The 25,118-nt window shown below is 41.2% G+C and overlaps 1 protein-coding gene across 1 annotated transcript in view; it reads right to left on the reverse strand.

Annotated features, from left to right (window-relative positions):
• LOC117252601 (transmembrane protein 132D) overlaps window positions 1-25,118 on the reverse strand; it is a 416,006-nt gene that overhangs the window by 190,847 nt on the left and 200,041 nt on the right. The window contains exon 4 of the mRNA XM_078170586.1: window positions 21,257-21,397. Coding sequence (XP_078026712.1) covers window positions 21,257-21,397 — 141 coding nt within the window. The remainder of the gene's footprint in view (window positions 1-21,256; window positions 21,398-25,118) is intronic.

The raw sequence follows: 25,118 nt of genomic DNA on the forward strand, positions 1-25,118 counted from the left end.
TTTGAGCCCCATAGGGTAAAAACTGTGGCCTGCAAAGGGTGGGAGGATTTTTGTTCCCCAACCAACTGACAGAGGAAGCTGTAAAGTTGCTGGTCACTGCCAAGCAGCAACATGCAGTGTTGAGGAATGAAGCCAATGCACATGTGCCAAAAACTGCAGTTCTTTGAATAGTCACTTGAGGCTGGCTCCAAAAGAGAGTCAAACCTTTATAGACCCTTGTGTGAAAATGTGCAACCTTACAGCAGAAATAAACATGTTTACAGCCTGATACAAAAAACAGTTTTGGACTCTGGTGAATTTTTATATAACTCACCCATTTAAATTTTGTTAAGGCTTAAAGTTACGCATAATTACGGGCTGGCCACTTTGATTAACAGGCTGTCTGGGATAGTGTCCTCAGGTTCTCAGTCAGATCCACCCCTCGCTCCTCTACAGCCTCTTATTTAAGTATGGTCACTCCTGGCTCCATAAACAACCAAGATGGTGATGGCTGAAATGCCGAACACAATGTTTCAAATCGAGAATCCCCAAACCAGTGGGTGATGTTACAGTCTACAGTCTATGATTGCAGCTAAAAAGAAAAAAGAAAACCTCCCTTACTTCTTTCCTTGACTTAAACCAATTGCTTTGAGGGCTTAAAGATAACCATAAAAAATTAATATCATGCTTTAGTCGCTGTGAGCGGAAACTGTGTTGCAAGAACAGATATTGTCGAGAAACAAATTAAATAGCTGGAGGACCACTGAAAGAGGGTAGAGGTAAAATATTTAATTTCAGCTGTCTGAATTCACTGACAGGCTCTTGCTTCAGTCTGAGCACGCCTCTGATGGAACAACGTGCTGGCTCCATCCATACAGCTACTAAATAGCATTTAGATTATATGGAAATAGCACTTGTTCAGAATACAATTGAAGACATTATGAATGTCAGAAGAACATGTCATAAGACTAAGTGACACGAGCACCGGATGCATGAACGCTTGACTGAACGAGTTTTAAATTCTGTGTCCATTTCAATATCAATGTCATTTATCTCACCTGTGAGAACTGCTGAAATCAAAACTTTGTAAAACTCAGACAAAGTTGGCTGTTTGCACACTGCCGGGGAGCCATGACTGCAGCAGAATGTATTAAAATGAAGGTGCATTGCCAAGACTGAACTCGGCTGTCCGTACTGGTATTTTTAGATGGTGCAATGGGTGTAAATATTGGTCGCCACGCTGGAAGTAACAAAGCCATGATGGAAGTGGCTCCTTGGATAACTTCTTTTAGGGAGAAATAAACTGGCACACAGGAAGTGTTGTGTTTTTTGGCAGTAGCAAGAGAAGTTCTTTTGGAATAAATCAAAGAAGAACTGGGTCATTAGTGCCTTGAATGAACAAGTCCGCCACCAGAAACATGGAATCTTTATCAACAGAAAACCCAGGGGACATGATGCCGTCAAGCTGTGATGGGGTTTGATTGGAAAGTTGTTTTCTAGAAACATTTTTGAAATGGAAAAAAATAAATCTGAATGAATTTTAAGATGCGACCTTGAAGCCGATGTTGTATCATCCCATATCTTTTTCCAGCTCTCAAACAAATTCACCCACCTTAAGGCAAACCACAATGCACTGACTCTTATCCTTTGTCATTTAGTTCCCGCGTCTCCTTTTCTGTCTCCATCATTCCCTGACTGTTAGCTGGATGTTTAGAAGACACGTGTTCACAGGAGCCTCAAAGCAAAGAACAGCGTCTAATCTCCCAACTCCCCTCACTCCTCTGATCTCCATCATCCTTCTTTTTCCTTGCTGTCTAAGCATAGAAAGACAACCAGGCAAAGCAAACAGCTGCCCATGTCATTTTCTCTCTATCCTTCCCTCCCTGTGTCGCCATCCTCCCCTCCTCCTGCTCACTGCTAAAAATACAGGCATTCACCAGAGCCATGAAAGAAAAGGACGTAAAATCGGTTTCTCCACATTCGGCTTCTCCCTCCCCCTCCTTCCCACTATCCTCCTCCTCCTCCTCTTCCCTTCTCTATAAGCTGGCCATTAAAATGAAAAACACTCAGTCAAAGCAAAGATGTCGATCCTTCCCTCCTTCCACTGCTCTCTTCCTCTCTCAGCATGCTTTTACTAAGTTGTGGTTTAAATAGCGTGTCAAAGAACTCCTCTTGGCCTCAGTTTTCTGCACATCAGTGCTTCTTTCAACATAGTTTTTACTCCTTTCCTGTATTCTGTCTTTATGTACTTAACACGATCATGAATGGGGTGCCAGTAAGGTCCGTAGGGTCCCTGCCACCCTGTTGTTGTTCCTTCCACTGAGATTATAACTGTATTTCAGTCTCTGCCATTCAGTATATTGACTGATGCTGTTTTCTCAGAAAGTGAGAATTCAAAAACCGATGGCATTTGACTTTCTTGTGCAGCAATTGAGTTGTATTCTTATATAAGCAGTGTTTACGACCAAAACCTTGACTTGTTCCCTAAAATCAACTCCTTCCGATCCTACCAGAGTTGGTCGTTCACATCACCAGGATTCAACAGCCACCTTATTACCAAGAGTACACTTTTTCTACCCTCCCCTCTCCTCTGGCCCCTCCCTGCCTGTTAAAAGACAATCTTCCGTCCCACATTTTAACAAAGTAAGGCAACTTTTTAACTCCTTTTCTTTTCCTTTTCTTCTTTCTGCAGATCCTTTTAGCCTCCTCCTGGGACATGGAGGCGCTCGGTCCCCTCAGTTTGTTTGCTTCGTTCGTTCACTCGTGCATGCTCAAGAGCTCTCAAGTCAAGGACACAAGCTCAGTTTTTTGATTTACTCGATGAAAAGAATTAATTAAACAGCAATGATGGGACCCTAGGGTTCCTGTTGCCTAAGGAGGGTAGGAGGGCGACAGTGGGAGGACAGAATGAAAGAATGGAGCTGGGCTGGAAAAGGGAGGGAAAGGAGGGACAGGAGGAAAGAGAAGAGGGGTTGGGAGAAAGAGCAAAAGGAGGACAAGTTGTGTGCTCTGAAAGAGAGGGAGGACATGCGGGACGCAGGGAGGGAAGGAATGGGAATAAGAGAGCAAACAGAGAGAAAAAAAGAGAGAAAAAGAAATGTGAAGCGGGACTGGGATATCTCCAAAGCTTGACACCTCCTCGCCGACACACACACACAAACACACACTCACCCACACGAGGGACAGGGAGTTAGTGTTAGCATCGGCACCGCCGCTCGCTCTATGACACTGTACATCTCTAAGGAGAGGGACTCGAACACGCGGGGTCCGCGTAGGTCGCCTTAATTAGCCACACATCCCGCTACGCAGGCTCCCAGGGGGGTTTAACAGGGGCATGGAGGGTGAGGAGACGAAGGATGGGGGAGACAGAAGGGAGGGTGAGGAGCGGGAGCGGTAGTGAGGGAGGAATGGGTGTTAGAGCAAAGGGAATGAGCCAATGGGATTGGAAGGTTATTTAAAGCATGGCCTACAAAAACATTCAGAAAAGTACAGTGTGTGTTTTCCCATGAATGTTTGTGTGTTTGCATGAAATGTGACCAATACAGCGTGTGTTTACTTTACAGTCAGAATGAACCCCATGATCTCATGTACCATATTCCACAAACTCATCATGTGTGTGTGTGCGTCTGCATGCATTCATGCTTGTATATACGTATGCATATGAGTCCGGCCTGGTGATTGAGTGTGCTCAGGTGGCCAGGGTCATTTCAGTGAGTGACAGAATGATGCTAGGCGAGGCTGTACACATACACCCCATCCATATCTGCGAGGCCTAATTAGCCAGCACAGGTCATCGCTCAGGGCTATGATGGAGTGCTGGAGCACATGAACGCTCACCAAACCGCATGTAATGAACACAAATGCTGCCTTTATCCCACCGAAACTGACTTTATCCTTTTGGTCTTCATGTCCTTTTCCCTATAATTGACAGCTAGTGTTTTTTCCCCGCTGATATAAAATGTCTCAGAACCTGTAGAATTACAGAGTATCCTTTGTAGAGGCGTCACTTTTCACTGCAGGCTTTCTGAATCCAATCTTCAGCCTAAGAAATGCAGCAAATAGTGTTTTTGGGGGGACTGTCACACGGGTCAACTTACTTAATTGGATGACAGTATGAACTCAAGAGGAGGTAAATTATGGCGCACCTCAGAGACAAGCTGATGGATCCGAGCTGAAGTTACAAGGACTTAAATCAAATTCATTCTGATGACCCCTGCTCCCAAAAGTCTTTTCTTGCAGGATGACAGGTTTATTTAAAGGTTTATTCACTTACAGGTAGCTGGTTCGCCTGCAGTGTCAGTGTGAACAAAGCTGCCACCAAGTTTTTACACCGTGGTTTGGATGAAAAACAATCTCAAGGATGCAAATGTTGATTTGTTTCAACCTGACGCTGAAAATTCTTAGAAACAAGCTTTCTCTAGTACTATGCTTTTCGTTCTCCTACTATAAACCTTTTCTCTCTTCGTATCTGCTTTTCCTTCTCTAAGTTTTTTTCCTCTTTCATCATTCCTCCCTAATCTCTCCCCTCCTGCCATACTTCTCTTGCCTCCTCCTCCTCCATCTTTCACCTGCTTACCCACATTGTCCCCTCTCAATTCCTCCTTCCTTCGTCTCTCTTGTCAAAGCCCTGTTGATGTTTATCAGCTTTAAAACCCGGACATCTTTACAGCTCTCACCCACAAACTCCACTCCGATGACAAAAACACTGCAAAAAGAGCACTCTCGAGGGAGAACAAAATGTTTGGGACCAAACTATTCTTCAGGGTCAAGATGTGAGAGGACAAAATACACAAAGATGGAATGGCGTCATTGACCTTTTGCAAGCCAAACATGCTTGAGCGGAATTGAAATAGAAAATAAGACCATAAAAAACAGAATAGTCAATCTGCAAGCAATCTAGGGAGAGAGGGTGAAGAGGAGAAAATGGGAAGATAAGGAAAAAAGAGAGTGGGGTAAAGATAAAAGAAGTGGGCGAAGAAAGCCATCGGTGATGCTTCAGTACACTATAAAGCAACCAAACCCCATATTGCTTAAGTACATGTGGACATGTATGAACCTTTGGAGACTATTTTGGCCTCAATTCTGTGTTCAGCAATAAAAGGGAAGAGAGAAGAGGGAGGGAAGGAAGGCAGGAAAGAGCAATAAACACAGACTATTACCACTAGGGTGGCTATTTCCTCTGCTCTTCTGTTAAGGAACCCCACAGACTTTTATATTTGTGTGAATGTGTGTGTTTGTGTGTGTGTGTGTGTGTGTGTGCTTGTGCACTATTATCCTTGTGATTTTTTTATATTTCATTTTTCAGGAACAAATCTATACTCGGAGGTTGAGGTGAAATACAGTACATAAAACCCTTCAATAATGCACTAGGAGTCTGGGTTATGGAAAAGCAGGGATGGTCCAGGAGGCAGACATCAGCTCCACATTTAAGAGTAGACTTAAGACCTTCCTTTTTGATGAAGGTCATAATTAGGGCTGGTTCAGGCTTGCCTTGGATCAGCTGTTTAGTTAGGCTGATAAAGGCCTAGTCTGCCGGGGGACCTCCTCCTTCTTCTCTCACTCTCAGATTCTGAAAAGTTGGTTCTTCTTCATTTGCGAAAAATTTATGTCCTATTATTACATGTCAGGAACTCGGCTTCTTCTGCGGAGCCTTTGTGCTTCACTGTCTCGCAGGATTCCTTGAATCGCAGCTACGCCTAGTTCGTTATCCGTAGGATCCAAGGACAAAGGGATGTTGTTGTGATTTGTGATATTGGACTTCATAAAAATTGAACTGAATTGAATTGGAAATTGCGAAGCTAAAATGTTTGGTAATTTTATGGTCTTAGGGCTGCTGTGAAACTATGCCTACTTAGGGCAACAAATAGATTTACCTTGGGTGCGTTGGTACAATGGATAATCAAGGAATTTCTTCTGCCATCCTTTCTTGGTAATTTTAGAGGAAATCTTTACTACTACTACAGTTGAGGTAGAACTTTCTTAAAGACTTGGGTTTAGGATTCTGATTTATCTGCAAATTGGTGAAGTTTAAGACTGATTTAGGATTAAAAGGTTTGGCAATTACAATTACAGTTACTTGAAGGGTCAACATACCACAAAAGTAAAGACGTACTGATATCTCTCTGCAGCTGACATTTAAACCTTTTTGAGGAGCGTGATTATGATTTAACACCTGAAATGTCGCATTGTAATTAAAACATATGAAATGTCAAAATTTGGAAAGACTGTCAAAAAGAAAAAGGTCAACATATCAAGGTCCTGATAGTGGTAAGACTCAACCAATTACTTAACAAGACAACCAGAAATGTATCTTGACAACACTCCCAAGCTATTCAGATACTTCTGGTTTTATTTGCGCAGGTTTTCAAGATTAAGTCCAAGATATCTGTTGCAACCCCAATGAAATCTGGTTGAATTGAATTTAGTGTTTGGTGCTTGTAGTCATAGCACATATATTGATAAACTTGGAACTTCTTTGTAGGGTGTTCAGTCCACGTACAAACAAATATTTAACAACAAATCTTTGAACTGAACCAACAACACTGAATCACCATTGTCACTGAATGAAGCTGTTAGCAGTGGAGATGTACTTACTGGTGCTTGAGAGTGTCATTGTCAGCTCAGCCATAATACACATTAAGTTATTTTCCCATTGTAGATTGGACTAGCAATGGACTGAACATACTATTGAGCTGAAGACAATTAGAATCAGCGTTGAGTGCCATGGCCATATAAATGATGATGCATGCACTTATTGTTGTACTGCAGTGATTTCACAGGGTGATGTGTTCACTTACTGATGTGTACTGAATTGCCTTTCAATGGTGATGACGGCAACTGGACAAAAAGGAATTATGAATCTCGAATCATTAAGTGATTCATGATTTTCACCTCTACTTCTCTGTACCAAAGAAATAATTCCTATAAAGACTATTCAAAGTGAAGACTGTGGATTATCCAGAGTAACCAAGACATTGTTTTTGGATGCTAAATGCCTATAAATGCTCTGCACTCCACAAACAAAATTCCATTCACCGCCATTGCATTAGAGTAGAGGCAGGAATTTCAGAGACAGATATCTCAAAACTGGGCAAATAAATCCAAATCTATCTGCACGGCTTAAGTAACAATGTGGCCTAAGTTCATATTGTGGGTTAACACCTGGCATGAAGTGTTATGTAATATGGTTCAGGAAAAGTTGAGGAAATAATGCAGGCAGTGAAAATGAGACAATGATGTGTGTATATTTGTCTTCTTGTCTGTGCTTCTGTGGTATCAGGTGGCATTCTGTAAGTAGTATGAAAATGCACTGTGCGATGTGCATGTGCATGTCGTTTGTGCCTGTGCATATATTTGTGCAAGTGGTGCCCACGCTTGCATGTCCAGGGAAGGAGGCCAGGAAATGTCGGCTACATCTCGATTCAGTGACTGATTTAGAATGCTCCTTTTCCCCCTGTCACTCGAACCATTACCACAGCCATGGAGATACAGGTAATCATTCAGGGGTCTTGACTCCAAAAAGATCTTGCTGATGATGGTTTGATTGTGGCTCCTAGAAAGAAAAAGTCTCCCCTGATAATCTGACTGATTTTCTGGATCAAAAATCCTGGACCACACAGTGTGAATGTGATGTGGAAGGCTTTTGGAAATCAGGCTACTTGTTTGACCAAAGAGCAGTCTACCTTTATACAAGAGAAGGCAATGAAATGTTGCCTTACAAAAAGAAGGTGTATACACAGTATAATACGATGGATCAGTGTCTAGAGAGACCTATTGTATAGAAAAAGACGTCAAGGTCTATGATCCTGAATCCTGAACCTGACAGTGCATGGACAACACTGTTATTCAAAGGGCATGGAAGGGCACCTCTAACAAGGATAAACTCTACCCCATCACATCTAAAGAATGAGGACATGGTTTACCACTGCTTTTTTGTTATTGTTCTTTTTCGTCCAGTGGAGTGGCATTAGATGCTTTCTCAGGTATCAAAACCTTAGTCAGTTGGTATAAAGCTGCCTGCAAGTGTTATGAAGATCTCAAAATAAGACTTTCCGACATTTTGGCAAACGCTCAGAATCCAGAGGATGAAAGAACGGTCTCCTGTAGAAACTGTTTACCTACTGCACAGCAAAAAGAGAATGTAAATCTTGTCTCTATTGACTTTTCGCAAACACAATTTATTTCAAGTACAGGGAATTTCTGGCACAGAGCTTTTATTTTGAAGTGCTGTTTTCTGCTGTAAAGTTAGTGACCAACAGACAGCTACTTAACAGTGCCAGCAAACAAGCTCGACAACATGGCCAATTGCAAGTGTGACGCTGAATGCATTAAACTGTGTGGACTTTGAATTAATAACTAAGGAGAAATCTGGACCCTGTGGATGAACCAGTTACAAACCAATGCTTTAAATAACACAGCGATATTTTTGGGCCATATCACTATACCCAATACATTCCTGGACACTTTGAAATTTCCTTTAAGCTACTGTAGTCTACTAAAAAATTTAGAATAATAAAATGCTGAATAAACTACAGTTACAATAAAGTTAAATAAAGTACTGTTCTAATTAAAATTAAATAATGTGCTTTTATAATAAAGTTAAATAAACTATTGTTTTAATATAGTCAAATGAAGTCCTGCTATAACAAAGTTTTAAAAAGTGCTGTCATAATAAAGTTAAATGCTGTTGTACTTATATAATGGAAAAAATCAATGCAGAACCGCTGGTGCTTTCATTTTGAGGCACACGGCTCATATTCATGGTTTTTGTTGTGAACTTCTGTTTGTCTGTTAGATGTTAGCAGTTAGCACAAAGTTAAACTGCAAACGTGGCATTGTTAAACATGAGGATTTATTCACTGTGAGTGGCAAACAAACTAACAGCTCTCCAGTTCACATATTAATTAACTTTGCAAATCGCACTGGAGCTCCAAGGTTGCAAAATATGACAAAGCAGTCATAGTCTGGATCCCTGCTGATACAAAGACACGTCTAGTCTGCTCGCATATTGCCCAGAAGAGAGTGGTCTGGACGGTCGGGGGAGTTTGTGTGACATATCATGTTTGTAGGGAGAGTCATAGGAGACAAGGAGGCGAGTCTAATGCCTGTGGTGGTGATGTTAAAAACAGTGACGTGACCATTTATACTTGATGTTTGTGACATTTTAAGGAAAAAGCTGCAATACATCAAGTAAAACCAATATATCACCACCCCTTCTTTGACTATGATACCCCACCTGATCATACTGATCACAACATTTTAGGGGTAAAAGCCTATTGTCTACACTCCTCACCAAAGTTATCCACCCAGGAGTTGTCATTGCAGTCATCCTGGGAGTTTGTAAAAACATTTACACATGTACACACTCAGCAACACATTGGATCATACATTAGGCTGCACACATCTACACACATGCTTACATTTGGGATAATCAATACCTACAACATTATCATTTTCTTTTTTGTTGTGCAATCTGTTAACAGATTCTACAGGAGACCATTATCTCTCATGTACTCCGCCCATGTAAATGAGTGTACCCTTATTTACTTCTTCTGTAGGATAAAGTAGGGCAAGTCCTCTGGCCCTGGTTAGAGTGATGAGGCAGGGAAACATGGGTCACACAGAAGAACACACACAGTTTGACTCTGCATGCCTATAACATAAACATATGAATATTTAACACACACACACTGCAATGAATGAAAATGGGATATGAGTGTAACTATCTGAAGGGAATTCTCCATGTTTTTCTCTCCGGGGATGAACAGTAACAGCAACACTGTCGTGCTCCCAGGGCAGGGCCTCGTTCTCTCTCATTTTTTTCTCGTTTTATGTCTCTGTCCCAACTCCCTCCCTTTAACTCTCTCTTTCTTCCTCTCCCTCCCCGTTCCTTCTCTCTCTTGTTGGCAGACAACCCATTCTCTTTCTAGCCTTCCTCCCTGTTGCTGTGTTTTTAATCCTCATGTGTGCCAACAGGGACTGCAGACATTTTGGCCCCATGTCTATGCTATGTGTGTGTGTGTGTGTGTGTGTGTATGAGTGTGTGTATTCCAGAGAGACTGCCAGCACTCAAAACAAAAGCTCCCTGTTAAGTTAGTCTGTACAAACGACTAAAACTGCACTTAAACCAAAACACTTAACCCTGCGCCCTGCATCTTTCCCCTCTTCGCGTGCGGATTAAAATCAGTTAAAACATTAAAAACTTAATCCTCACACCTGTTTGTGTGTGTGTGTGTGTGTGTGGCTGTGTCTCAATTCAGGGGCTGCAGCCTTTGAAGGACGCAGCCTTCGCAGTCTACATTGGCCAAGTCCTTTGAGGACCGCATCAGCCAAACTGAACACTCTCGAAAATGCGGCTGGTATGCGGAGGATTTTCTGGTTGCATCACCAGTTGTTCTCACCCTGGCCCATTGGTGTTCCTGTTACCTAGCAACAAGTTGCAATTGACAAAAGAAGAAGTAAGCTAGTAAGTTAGTTAGCCCTAAATCATGGACCCAGACATTGTTATTTTAAATGTAATACGTTTCAGGCTGATGGACCGTTTTCAGGTAACTTACTAAACTAAGATTGTTTAAGCTGTGTGCTTTTAGCCAATAGTAATGATAACAACAGTTAACCATTGGCTACTTAACAACTGTTAGCTAACTTCACTTTATATATAGTCGTCATTGGCGTGTATATATACTTGTACATGCTACATAGTGAGGACCAAACTATATACTTTAGCTACAGAGTGAGGACATTTTAGCCGGTCCTCAATTTTTCAAAGACCTTTTTGAGGGTTAAGACTTAGTTTTAGGGTTCAGGTTAGACTCAGGTTTAGGTTAGGGTAAGGATAAGGGGCCAGGGGATGTGTTGTAAGGCATTGGAATGCAATACAATATCATGTCAATGAGGGTCCTAACAAAGATAGAAATACAAGAATGTGTGTGTGTGTGTGTGTGTGTGTGTAGAAGAAGGTACCTTGGTCTTTGCATTTTGACTTTATATTGATTCAAACAAGCGCATGTGGCACAGACATATTCACATAATCAAATGTTATACAGTCTATTTGCACAAATGATGTACAGGCACCCATATCAACCTTAATGGAGTACATTATAGTTGACAAGCAAATGTAGATATTTAAGTTCTGACACACACACACACACACACACACACACACACACACACACCAGTGGTTGAATAACTAATAAGAAGTTTATATAACATTTATGAAATATATGACTTGGGTTGATGAATAACTCATGTTGTGCGTTAGCTTACCTATGTGTTACTGGATGCAGTGATGCATGCTACAGCAACATGTCCATATACTGTTCTGTGTCAGTGTGTTTGTGCGTGTATACCAGTGTCCATGTGCTCTCAGCGTGGTTGGGGGGGGGGGGATCATGTATTTGCTTAAGTAGTTGTCACTTCCCCTTTTCCTGAGTATGTAAGTATGTAAATGTTGTGCATGTGTGTTTGCATGTGTCTGTATGCATGGAGAGTGAAATGATCTGAGTAGGAAATCTTGTTGGTGATACACTACTTACCTGTCTAAAGTGTCTACACTAATTATCATACATAAACACTGGGAACTCTGGGGTGGGGGGCTTATGTGATTACTATGGATGTTAGATTGTAGGATTGCCACATGTGCACATTGGCATTCGTCATCAATTAGAAGTCCTACTGTATTGTATCATCAAATCCGAATTTCATCAGCACCCAGAATGTATGAAAAGTTTTTGATCAACAGGACAGTTATGTAAGTTTAGACTTGCTTGTTCACTGACTTTCCCATTTGTAAAAATAAAGCAGCCCATGTGGAGCTGTTAGTTTTGCTCTCATTTTAGCTCGGTAACAAACCACAATCTAATAACTATTTGATTGAAAGACTGCAAGATGCCGCACACTCTGCCGCGACAGCACGGACTGTACAGACTGTACTCTGTACTTTGCTGTTCAAGGATTTGGTTTAACAGCACAGCGCTCAAGATAGAAACTCACACAAGACTTTTGGTGACTATAAATGCACCAACACAGGTCTTAACTGTCGCTTTGTGTTTAAAAATAGTGTTCATATTAATATGTGAATAAAGTGCAAAACCAGGAACTTTAGTTCAGTGTTGCTGTGTTTGATTTTAAACTTCAGTAGGTACATGAAATGTATGTTTTGAAGATCAAAATGTTCCACTAAGATCAAACTATTTTAAGGAAGAAGTCATGTTTTCTGAGTCTTTAAGTCAGCTTTGTGGGAGCTATTCTTTAATCACTAAAGAGGTGAAGAGAGACGTTTTATTAAAGCTGTCCTTTATTGCTTTTAACCGTATGAAAGATTATAAAAACAAACATGTGGATTTATTCCCACGTTCCTGATATCTAAAGATGTCATGTTCTATGAATCTCAACAGTATCAAACAAATAAGAGGTGTGTTTATTATTAAATGATCCGGTCACTGAAGGACTAATAATAATAATTAATATATGCTGGAAGACAAAATAATAAAACATGTCTAACCTTACAAAATGTTACTCTTAGCTGTGGCAATGCTAAACAAACACAAAAGTGTCCAGAGCAAATAATCAAACATTGCTTAGAGATTAAAGTCCGGTGTTTATTGCCTTAATACATGGTGTTCATTGTTCAACTATTAAAGGAGCAGTTTGTAGGATTTAAGGAGATATTTGGGCAGAAATGACAAAGAAATAATAAGTATATTTTCTTTAATGTATAATGACCTAAAATAAGAATCACTGTGTTTTTGTTACCTAAGAATAAGCCATTTATTTTTACATTTAGAGCTGGTCCACATTCAGTGAGGCCACCATGTTGCAGCGCCATATTTCTACAGTAGCCGAGAATGGAAAACCAAAACACTGCCTCTAGATACCGTGACTCATGCTTTTGCATTTTTGTGTCAGCCACCGTAGTTAGCGCACCCTCTGAGAGGAGCAGAACAGTGTTGGAAAAACAACTTTTTTTTTTTATAGTGAAACAGCTTTATTCTGTGTTTTTACCAGTTTAAATCACTGGGTTTGAATGTGCTGGAGAGGAAGAGTCCTTTGCAGTGAAAACCTCCTGAACGTCTGGATCTGAAGTTATCAGAAAAGAAGGTGAGCACATGTTAACAGGTGCTGGGCTAGTGGCCCGTCTGTAACAAGCTGAACAGCCTAGGAGAAACAGTGATTTGTAAAGTGAAACTGCTTTTTTCAGTGTTTTTATTGCTTTTAATCACATGATCTGATTGTTTTGAAGAGGAAGACACTTCTGCAGATAATTTGGCTCCCAGTAAAAACCTCCAAAACAATGGACACTGTAGGAATTCTAACCAGGAGTTCACACCTGGCACATGGGAGAGGTTTTAGCTGGTTGCAATCTGCAATCCTCACTGCTAGATGCCACAAAATACTACACGGTCCTCTAAGAAAACAATGATTATCTCCTCTGAAATGTAACAATTTCATTGCTTTCCTGGAAAATTGCTGCTATTATTTTGTTCCAACCCCTAGAAAAGGTCTAAAAATATCCAGTATCATTCTCTTTTAATGTTAAAAGTTGAATATTCCGGCAATCACTTGCTGAAGTACTTTCTGTAATCTGATGAATTTAATTTTACAGTACATGCAGTTAATAAAACTTGAAAAAAATGCGGTTTAGCACAAGCTCACACAGGCACACACACCAGCAGATGAATAGCATGTCCTTGTATGGCGTGTGAACAGTACATTACCCCAGTTCTGGTATTGAACGAGGCCCATTAGTAGTGTTAATCTATAGATCTAATCATGATCATGAAATACAGCACTGCCCCCATTCTGGCACCATCAGCCACACTCATAAACTATGGCACATTTTCCTCATATAACCCACCAGACACAACTAAGGTCATGCTGAGCCTGTTCCACTTCTTGTTCGGTTTAATTTATTCAACATGCAAAGTAATAAAAAAGACTGTAAACAGGGTGGGAGTAACAGAGGAACTCATTTGAGAAGTGAGACAAACTCCCAAAAGGCTGCAAAAATGACTAACAATATCAGTAACAACGCTGAAAACTCAACAAGGTCAAGCCCACTACATAAGCAACACAATTTAGATATGGGAAATGAAGCAAAATTCAAAAAATTATACGCATAGCAGGATTTTACTGTATAATAGCGTGATATTAAAATGACACTGAAATAGTGCGAGTGATAATACAGGGACAGATAAATGAATAATAAGTTAAAATGATAATCAACATGAATTCAAACAAAAGAAAATATCTTGCTCGAGGGCGCCTCAATGGCATTTTCTAAAGGGAGAGGATACACACATGCACATCCAAACATCTCATTACATTTTATTTTGCAGCGCACTGATACACAGCGGCAGAAGGGCAGGGAGGCAGAACTAAGCAGAGTGTCAATAACACAGTATGATGGTGCGGTGTAATCACAGCTAAATGATATCAGAATGGTCAAATAGTGAAAAATACACAAACAATGAATAATTACTGTGTAATCAAAATCAATAAAGAAACAAATGAGAGCTGTAGGAGGGCCGTGGTTCAAACTTCTGCGCAAGTAGGGTGCTGTAATGGAAAATAATTGAGGTCTCCTGGGACACGTGATGATTGAACGGCAGTCATGATGGTTTCTTTTTTGGTCCCAGATAACTGTCAACCTACATACACATACACAAAGGTACTATGTATATAGTACTGCATACATACACCCACCTCATAGACACAAACAATAAACACATGCACAACTGCACACGAATAAAACACACCTACACACACAGCAAAGCCCACACACTGCTTCTAATTACTGCATCCACTTGCTATACATTCCCAATTATGCGCATACAGTGAAAACCGTATCATGTCAGATCGCATTATATCACAGAACAACAATAGGTAACAGGAATCAATTCACAAGATTAATTGTCAGAGGTAGTAATCACTCCCGCCCTCTCATTCATAAAAAAAGCACTCTCGCTGTTTCATGTCTCAACCAGTAATATCTCATTAGAGATTAATACAGATCAGCTCTTTTAATTAGCCATCCCACCCACGCAATCGCTGATAAAAGCCTGTGATCTTGCCTGTTGTATGCTGGCAACAGTCTGTGTATACTGTATGTGTGTGTGTGTGTGTGTGTGTGTGTGTGTGTGTGTGTCTTCCCTGTAGTAAAAAATGTCAGCTTCACTCCCACCTACAGTCTTCATTGCTGTTTCATTAGGGAGGAAACACGGAGGTACTGCATTGAATCAGCCCTGCTTCTCGTGTGTGTGTGCGTGTGTGTGTGTGTTCTGCCCATGTTTATACAGGCCTGTGGCTGTATAATGCATGTGTACATCAAAACACTTGTATATATTCGTGCCTGCCGCATCATAATCGGAGCTTTTAGGCACCTCTTTGTTTACAGTATCACTTTGAAGACAGCAGTAGTGTGCATGTGTGTAAGTGGCTGTGAATGTGAAAGAGTGTGTGTTTGCATCTGGGATTGTCTGTGTATGTGTCTTGGTGAGAGCCATATCATAATCTGGTTTCTAAAGCATCACTTTCTGTGTTTACCCTGACGTCACTTTGATGAGTTTTTCCTTCAGGGCAAGAAAAAAAAACACGAGACAACTCTACCACACGTGGATACGTGCCAAAGCTCAGGGAAATGAGCAGCCGTTTAGAATCACCTCCATCTCTGCACCTCAAACAACACCATCCTGATGGATGACAACAGGCCAGGAAAATAACTTCCTTGCCTCGAGGCTACGATGGCTGGCACATCCCAAAATTCATCAAACGCCTTCAGTATTTCACCAGCCTTGAGGTGCACGGCAGCAGTATGAATCCATCAGCAATCCATTGAAGAAATATCTAAAAATATATAACCACAGCATCAATACTATGCATGTGCTTCTATTCACCAGTATCCACCAGTGGACCTTAGCTTTACCCCTTCTCCAAATGGTAATTGTCCAGTTATAACTCAGCAAACATAACTGGGAAAGGCAAGGATGTCAAGTTGTTGATTTTTCAGCCTGCCTGAGCATTGTGCATGAAGCTTTGGCAAGAACAATACTCTGTATTTAAAGAGTTGCAGAGTATGAAGCCAAGTTCAGCTAATGTTTCACAACAAGACAAAACCATTTCAGAACATCGCAGGGAATTTTGCAGAGGTGTGAGCTGGCCTGTCTCAGTTCGACTCAAGCTGGCTGATGATGTCACTTGCAACTCAGCTTGACATCGTGTTTGCTTGCTGTGGTGTTCTGACAACAGCCCTTCATCCCCTCAGATCGCATGAAGACGTCTCGTCACATTGGTGTAATCTGGAAGGTTTCTCAGTGTGGTCAGAACAAGGCTTTAGACTTTCCCAAACCAAAAACCCATGAGTTATACTGGGACAAGGTACACAACAAAATATATATCAAGAAAAGTTTTCAACCAAGTGGTGGAACTATTATCAGCCTATTTAGCTATCTAGCTAAAGCTAATGCCTGTGACAGCCGAAAAAATTGGCAGGCGCAGGCAAAAAATGAGAAGCCTGCTTTTTCTACCTCTGTCAGACTACTATACATTTTAATAGCAAATCTTCCACCATCATTAAATAAACTGTAAAACATGTGCCATGGAGGACTTGAAAGCTTGATTAGGGATGGGTACCTTTCACATTTGAACCGATACAGTACCGACACCCGGTACCTGGGAATCGGAACCGGTACGCAACGGTACCTGTTTTCGGTACTCTTTTTTGCATGTATGTGTGGTAATAAAGGATATTTCATTTAGATTTATTTTTTTTGTCAAAACTAACATTTATTTCTCAATATCAAACAGGATAAAACAACATCTAACACTGTTTGTGACATAATATCAAAAGGTAGTCTATGTAATTGACTATGAAGCAGTTCTTTTTATTGCACAAAATAAACCCACTCCTACTACCTCCTATTCCTCCTCTTTCCCCTCTGGGAAAAATGTGTGTGGGGGGATGTAAAGTTAAAGTTAGAGAATACAAGGAACCGAGCTGATAATGATAACTAAGGCAAGTTAAAATGCAAAGCTAATGTTAGAATGACCAGAACAAAGCCCAATCATCTTAAACACTAAGCTTATTAATTACCTGGAACCGATGTAGCTGATGCCCCGCTTAATCACCGTCGTCATCATCGAATGTTAATCCCACTTCTTCTGCCCCGACACTGGCTGCAGATGACAACGAGCTGCTAGCTGCAGGTGTGCTAACGCCGGGAGAAGTAGCCTTAACTTTCAGGCTATCAAATACTGTGCAGTCGTCAGCCTTTAAAAACACCTTGTGCTTGACCAGGTGCTTCCTCAGGTATGAGATATTTCCGTAGCTGGCCTTGCATCGCAAATATTGCAGCGAGCATAGTCTGCATCAGACTTTGAGATATGGAGCCACACCTTCGACCTTTCTCTCAGCCATGCTGCTCTGTTGATAGCTGCCACTGATGTGATCACGCTCTCGTGCGTACAATGCTGCATTCATGATAGGCAGTGAAAACGTCACTCCTCCACTCTCGAAGTCCCTAGGATGCGTTCAGGTACCGAAATGCAGTACCGTTTGATTTTACGTGAATCGATACTCGGGATTACTGGCCGAATTCGGTCGGTACCAATAAACGTACCGAACTCGGTACCCATCCCTAAGCATGATAGGTGTTGCACGGTAACCCAAAGAGGTTGGGCTTACCAAATGGTATCAGTTATAAAATATACATTATAGAAAGGTGAACACCCAAGATTAGTTTCATTATTTCAGTATCTGACCAAATGTCTCTCTTTCTGTTCCTGAGATATGTTGAATAATGGCCATAAAAAGTGTTTTTGCAGAACATTATGATGTCACAGTGAAGCTGACATTTGACTCTTTCGATACCAAATGACATCACTTTATTATTTTTATCCTGTTAGGCATTTGTCTGAAATATTGTAATAACTGGCACATGAATTCTTGATTTATGGCCAAAAACACATTTTGTGAGGTCAAGGTGACTTTGACCTTTGACCACCAAATTCTAAGCAGCTCATCCTTGACTCAAATTGGATGTCTGTGCCAAATTTGAGGACTTTGCCTCAAGGTGATCTTAAGGTATCGCATTCACAAGAATGAGACAGTTGCAAGATCACAGTGACCTTGACCTTTGACCACTAAAATCTAGTCATATCATCCTTGAATGTGAATGGATGTTTGTGCCAAAAAAAGGCATTCTTGAGATATTGTGTTCATGAGTATTACACTGATGATGTCACAACAACCTTGACCTTTGACCACCAAAATCTAATGATGGACGGACAAACAGATGTTTGTAAGTACAGAGGGACAGACAACCCAAAAATACAGTGCTTCCAGCCACAGCTATTGCTGGCATGGAGGCATAAAAAAACACAATGGTACATCCTGTACCATGTGTAGTCCTACTGCATTGAGACACTATAGGTTCAAAGTCTTGAAAACATCTGATGAAAACTTTTTACTGTCCCATGCTCTTAATTAGAAAGCTTAAAGCTGTTGTGTCATCAGTTTAGTTTCCCTCAGTGCCACATTTAGGTCATCTGTTGCTGCTGACGCTGTCCATCAGTCAAGGCCAGACGTGGCTAACGGCTAGCTAAGTGGTGCTCATCGAGGTGGGGTCCTGCAATAATAGTTTCATGCAATGGGAAGTCATTCATCAGCACTGTTCTCAAACAGCAGAGACGGAGAGGGAGCAGAGGGGGAAAAGGGGTTGATGAGGGACAGTGAAGCAGGAACCTTAGTCACTCAAACAGAAGGTTAGAGGAAGAGATGGATGGAGAGATGAGGTGACAGAGATCAGATCTCATCCATGTTTACTGGTAAAATAACGTTTCATTTAGCCGTGGTTCACAGTTTCCAGCTGTCTGACATCAACAAACACAAACAGATATATTGTATTCTATATTTGGCAACACACTGGATCTTGCATTTCACATATTCACACTGAGCAATGCATATACAGTATGTGTGTTCATTGGTCTGTATAGTTAAGCTTTGCCATAATAGCTTATCATAGGGCTTAGGAGGATATTCACTGAGTGCTGATCCTTTATCTAGAGCACCAATTTCTTGTGTTTATTTGAAACGTTTACACAGGAAATTTACTGTTTACATGCAGTCTCTTCCAAAATAGACGCACTACGTCGATACTACACAGCAATTGACGTTTTTTTTCCTGCAACAACTAACTAGTTTAGGAAAAAAGAACAGGGTTTGACATTATAATCTTAGGGGATGCGAACATTGCTCTCCCAGCTGAACGTCGGTGGTTGTTCGACCCATCTACCACACTTCCCGCCCACACTACTCACTACTTTCGCCGTCTTAACTTTCGTTCTTGTCCGTTTCCCCCTGACGCCGCCGAGCACTGTTAAACTACAATGGTGACCAGCCGTGTATCATTCCAGCGTTAAAGGATGGCTTTTTTCGTCTGTGTCTGAAGCCGCAAGTCACTGCCCAAGTGCTGGATTCAGTGACTTTGGAGTGAGACCGAGTTGTGTTGTACATCAGTGTCACCTCTTCAGAGAATTCATAGTGTCCTTGTTTTAAGGTGGTTTCCAGGTTTTACCAGTAGATCACATATGGATCATACTGGGCAGCTTCCAGCACGTGAATCTGCTTAACTGTTTGACTTAAAACATTTATAAAAAAATGTATTATTCACATACTTAAGATTGAAATCCATGAGCACTACTGCAGGACAGCAATTAGTCACTTGCATGCAGCGTAGCTTTGTTAGAGTTAAAGTATTGTTCCACAATGCCATTGTAACTATAACCATTTTAAAAACATTTAAAATCAATATTTCCAGTAAGCACAAGACAAAAAAATGAAAGATATGCTTCTCCCTTGAAGGTATGATAGAGATTTAACAATGACTTCAGTCTCACTGTGCCTCTTCTTCAAGCTGTCAATCATAGAATAAGCATTTTCATATCATGGATATCTCAATTTGGAATAAAATTATTTGACTGTAGTCCCTGGAGCTTGCTTTGAGCTGTAACATTATGTGAGACAAACTGTGAGTATTTCCTGTATCAAGGCTATGATAATTCATTTAATCTATTTTCCCTACCTGTTACTCATGCATTGTGTTGGTTTTGTACCATTACCTTGTGCACTCAGTCGCTGAATCACTTTTTCCTCTGCTACCCAGTTAACCTTGGCCTCTGTTTGCCATCTTGATTTTACCTTATTTAAGTGAGACATTTTTCTCACCACCTAGGGCTTTTTACATCTTGCCCACACTGATTTAATCTGTCTTTGTTATTTTTGTATCCGTGCTAAGCGACATGTTAATCCTTTGCACTCGGGTCAAGTACTGATCACCCTTGACATTAACAACAGAAAAAAAAAACTTGGTGTATTTACTGTGCTGTTGTTGGTTTTACCCTCCTGACACAAAAACTAAAACTCACACAAATTCAGACACACACACTAACCATCCACACAAGGGCAGAGCAATTACCCAGTAAATGGCAAATTTAGCATGACACACGGGTCAGTGCTTTCCACTGCTGCTTGTCAGCCCACTTTGTGTAAGCAATGAAAGAAACATAATGAGTAGTTTAACACATTATGCTTGGCAGGGAGTACTAAGTAAAGTAACTTTTGAAAAGAGTATGAAGTAATGAGTAATTTATTAATTTTTTTTAGCTAACAAACCCAGTTGTCAGTGAACATTTTTGCTGATTTGTTTAGTATCAACATTTTTGTGATTTGCCAGGCAGGCTAATTAGCAACATTTCCTCACCATGTTGACAGAAAATTTGCTCGGCATTACGTTTCCCTGTAAATTTTAGCACATCAATATATTTTCTAGGCAACAGGGCTGCTAAACACACACATTTCAGGGATAGAGGTTGTAGTTCAAAGGTCAAATCAAAAGCCAATCAGTCAAGAGACAGCAAGAAAAGGTTTTTATGATTATCTGTCGATGCAGTAACATCACAGAAAGCTTACATTAAAATTAAAACCTGAATCGAGCTAGAAGAGCCATCCAAGCTTACGCCTTCTTAACTCAAATCTGCAGATGATACACAAATCATAAATATTTAATTTGTTCTTTGTGGCAGAAACTGTCACTGTGAAAACAACGAAGATTCCTCCTTGCCAAAATATAGGGCATTAACAGTTTTATGGCCGTGACACAGAACAACCACAGACCTCCTCATACATTTTATGCACCCGCAAATACAAAAGGAATAAGCTAATCAGCTGCTGACAGAGGAAGCTCTTGGAGAAAAAAAAAGGAGTAGTGAGATTCAGTCTTACCTCTCTGCTGTGGAGGAGGCCCTTCTCTGACAAATCACCGCCAACGAACTGCTTCCAGGTGCCATTTCCTGTTTGATCTCCCACGCGACGAGGTTGCTGGGTTTCACAGCTAGGAAGTTAATGCCTGACTGGAACCACACCCTGCAGCGAGGGATGAAGAAAGAAGAAGCGACAGAGAGAGAGAAGAGAAGGAGTGAGGTTAATCCAAAGTTCACACAAGCACATCATAAACAAAAGAGAAGAGAAAGCTGAGCTGTCACACTGACAGTTAGGGGGGGAATTTGCTTAAAATTGAATTTGGTGCGCTTGGAAATTCCCTGCCCCGATTTTCTCACTGATTTTCTTTAATCCCTGATACGTGCCGTACTCTTTGTATAAAATGTCTTTTAAAATTGATTCACGCAGCGTGGTGCTGCCTCCCACAGTATGTTTTGGTGGGTGAAGACAAAGGAGTGACACGAGATTCTCTTAGGAAAGTTAACATTTTTACCAGAGTAAGTGCTACATGGAGGATGGAGCAGATGTGAGCGGTGCTGGATACTATCAAACACACAAAATGTGTCTTTGCTGATGAGAGGCAGATGTGAACAGCCATTTGTTTGTGATATCATTTGTTTGTTCTGCTGAGTTTTTCCTCTTCAACTATTTATTTTCCTCACCTTAACTCAATCTTTCCTTCCACAATATTTTGCACAAATAACCTCCTACCTGGCCCTCACATTTTCCCACCCCTCATCCTCGCTCCTCTCCAGTTTCCCTTTCCTCTCCCTCCAGTTAGATTAAGGCCATTCATCTCTGCCTCTTCTTTTTTCATCCAGGTTTTCCTTTAATCTGGATGATTTCCTCCTCCATTTCTCTTGGCTGCAACTCTCCCGACTTCCATGTTTGTTTCGGTTTTCTATTAGATTTCATACCCCTTCTTTTCCTTCCCACCTTCCCTATCCTTCCCTTCCAGATGTCCACCTTGTTTTTATTTCTCCTTCCTCGCCATTCCCTCGTTGCCTTCTCTCCTTTATTTCCTCCTCTTTCATCTCTTTTCCTCACCTCCTCCGAAAGCCTCCCTTCTGCCTTTCATCCATCCCTCTGTGATTCCCTTCCTGTTCCTTCCTCCCTCTCTTCCTTCCCTATATACCTTACTCCATCCCTCCCCCTGCCCCTCCTCCACCCTTCGATCTCAAGGCATTCTATGGTTAATCTCTTTATTTTCTTTCTCTCCCTCTTCCCCTTTCTCCCTCTCTCTAATCCGTCCCGGTGTGTTTTGTTCTATTTATCACCTTGACGAGACCCTCCCTCAGTTTATTAGCACACTTCATGCGCACATACACACAAGCTTGTTTACTGCTTTTCTTATTAACACACATACAGTAGTCTCTGGCAAACGCCAAATAGCAACACAGACGCACTCTCTAATAAACTTTTTCCTCTACACAGAAGGGGGGAAAAAAACTGCCAATCCTCTTTGTCTCTTTTCTCATTATTACTTTCTTGTGTTTGTCTCGCTTCATGTCTTGCCAGAATCTGCCAGCAAATATGCCATGCCCATCCCCCGAGCTGCTCTCCGTGCATATGTTTGTGAGTGTACCGTATATATGCACCTGTGTGTGTGCTGTATAGCAATCTAAACAAGATGCCTTTTGGTGTTTGGTGCAAAGGGAACTACCCTCCTGTGAAAACTTGAAACCCACTTTTTTCTGTTTCACTCTCAACTATTTTTTCTTGGTTTATTTTAAAGGAGGAGAAAATGCTCCCTTGTTGACCATTGTTGTGTGTTGTTTATGTGCTATGCTTAGGAAAAATGATTGAAAAAGAAGTGCGGAGTTGCATAAAAGTACCCTTTTTGCAAGTAAGGCAGAGCACACATAGAGTCTAGTGTGTTCCCAAGTAAAATAATGTGCGTTTATGTGTGCAGCAACACAGCGCAAAATAACGGGCGGGCCCCCTCTTTTATAATTTAACAGCTGAATGTTACATAAAATTATATAAAAAAAAAACCTGCCATTGTTCTGTTTCTTTCTCCCCATCCCTCTTTCTTTCTGTCTCGTCTATCTCCCCACCTCACCCTCTTCTCCCTCTCTTTCCAGTCGCTCTGTCCTCCTCCTCAACCAACCCAGAATTTAAGATAATCCACTTCAAAGGAAATTCACTTCACCACACTTTGGCAACAAAAGTATGTAAAGCAAAGCGAGTTAGGAGAAGAAAAATAAAAAACAGGAGATATAATGTGAATGACAGACTGACAGGATGGAGAACAGAAACGTATGCCTGAACACTGGCTGAGAAAAATTCACCCAAGAACTTTTTTTTTTTTTTTTTTAAAGATGACAAGGTTGTGGCAAAGACGAATCATAAATAAAACATACTGTAAATAAATAAATAAATAAATAATAAAACTCCAGCACTCATCTGTCCAAACGTCTCTCCTGAGACAGCAAAAGTCTCATTCATGTTAATGATGACATCAAATAATGCACTTCCTAAAGCACTTTGGACCCTCATGGAAAATACATTCCTACACTACAACCAAACCAGACCCCAAACTGTGACACAGGTGTAACCCCTATTCACCCAAAAGCCACTGCTATAACAAAAAGTTGAGGCCTGTCAGCAGACACAAGACTGACTGCCAATGATTACAATGGATATATTATCTGATGGGTTACAACCAAACTGTGCAACAATTATTTATGTGAAAACAGGCAGACAATATATGTTTCATGCACAATGTAGAGTCTTGAGTCCCGCAGGAGCACTGGGGATCCCGGCTGACATTCCTGTCTGAAAGAGGGTGTAGCTGGCTGAGTTTTAAAGCTACAGTGATGAAACTCGTATCATATAAAAATGGAAGATCCAAGGAATCCAGAGGTACCAACCACACCTTCTTATAAATGTGTCTAAATAATGCTCCTAAGCTGAACATTAAGCCCTTTTTAAATAGGAATTGCATTGGCAGTATAAAGACAAAATTGGGGGGTGCAGCAAAATGCCACCTACCTACTTTTGTTTATACAGAATGCGCCTTTTTCAGGGCAATGGGGGGCGTGAGCAAGTAACAAAACGTGTAGCTCAGCGTGTGACGTAAACAGTGATGTACCGCAGCTCATCAGTCCTTTGGCGATTCTCTCATAAGTTGGCCCTTCCTTCACCGTTCCTGTTATCTGACGGGTTAATGGCCTCTTTGTTTGCGAGGACAAGGAGGGCGCGTAATTCCTTGTCTCCCCAGTTGCTCATTTTTACAGTGTCTGTCAGGTTTGTGTTTCCCTCTTGCTACTAGTACTAGCTGCTCATTCCCGTTATCAGCTGTTTCCTGTTTATCCACCACTAGTGGGTCGCACGTGCAGCGTCATCAACAGCTCCTCCCACAAGTCATCAACAGCCCCTCCTGTGGCGGAAGGGCGCCTCGTTCTTTGTAAACCAAAAAGGTTCCGCAAATATGTCTACCCTCCAAGGCGGAAAATTGGGCACCTTGGATCAACTCGCCAGTCTGGCTCTGTGTGTCTAAACACTCGCAGCTTGCTGGCAAAACGGCCCAACATTCGTCGAAAATCTGGCAGTGTAAAAGGGGCTTTAGTGAGGGGAAAACAGGTGTGGCCATTTTCACAGGGTACCTTAACCTCTCACCTCAAGATATCTGAATGAAAATGGGTTCTACGGTACCCATGAGTCTCCCCTTTACATACATGCCCACTCTATGCTGGACCCATGCAGTTTTGGGCAAAAAAAAACCTTGCAGCTTTCTGCATGCAGTATAAATGTGTTATTTTAGCCCATCGTATTTAAATACTTCGGCAACCTGGGGTCCTTAAACAGTATGGAAATAGCATTAACTGGGTAAGGCTGGAAAGCTGAGAATCTTGTGAATTAA

Source organism: Epinephelus lanceolatus, chromosome 9 (genome assembly GCF_041903045.1).
Source record: "Epinephelus lanceolatus isolate andai-2023 chromosome 9, ASM4190304v1, whole genome shotgun sequence".
Classification (NCBI taxonomy): domain Eukaryota; kingdom Metazoa; phylum Chordata; class Actinopteri; order Perciformes; family Serranidae; genus Epinephelus; species Epinephelus lanceolatus.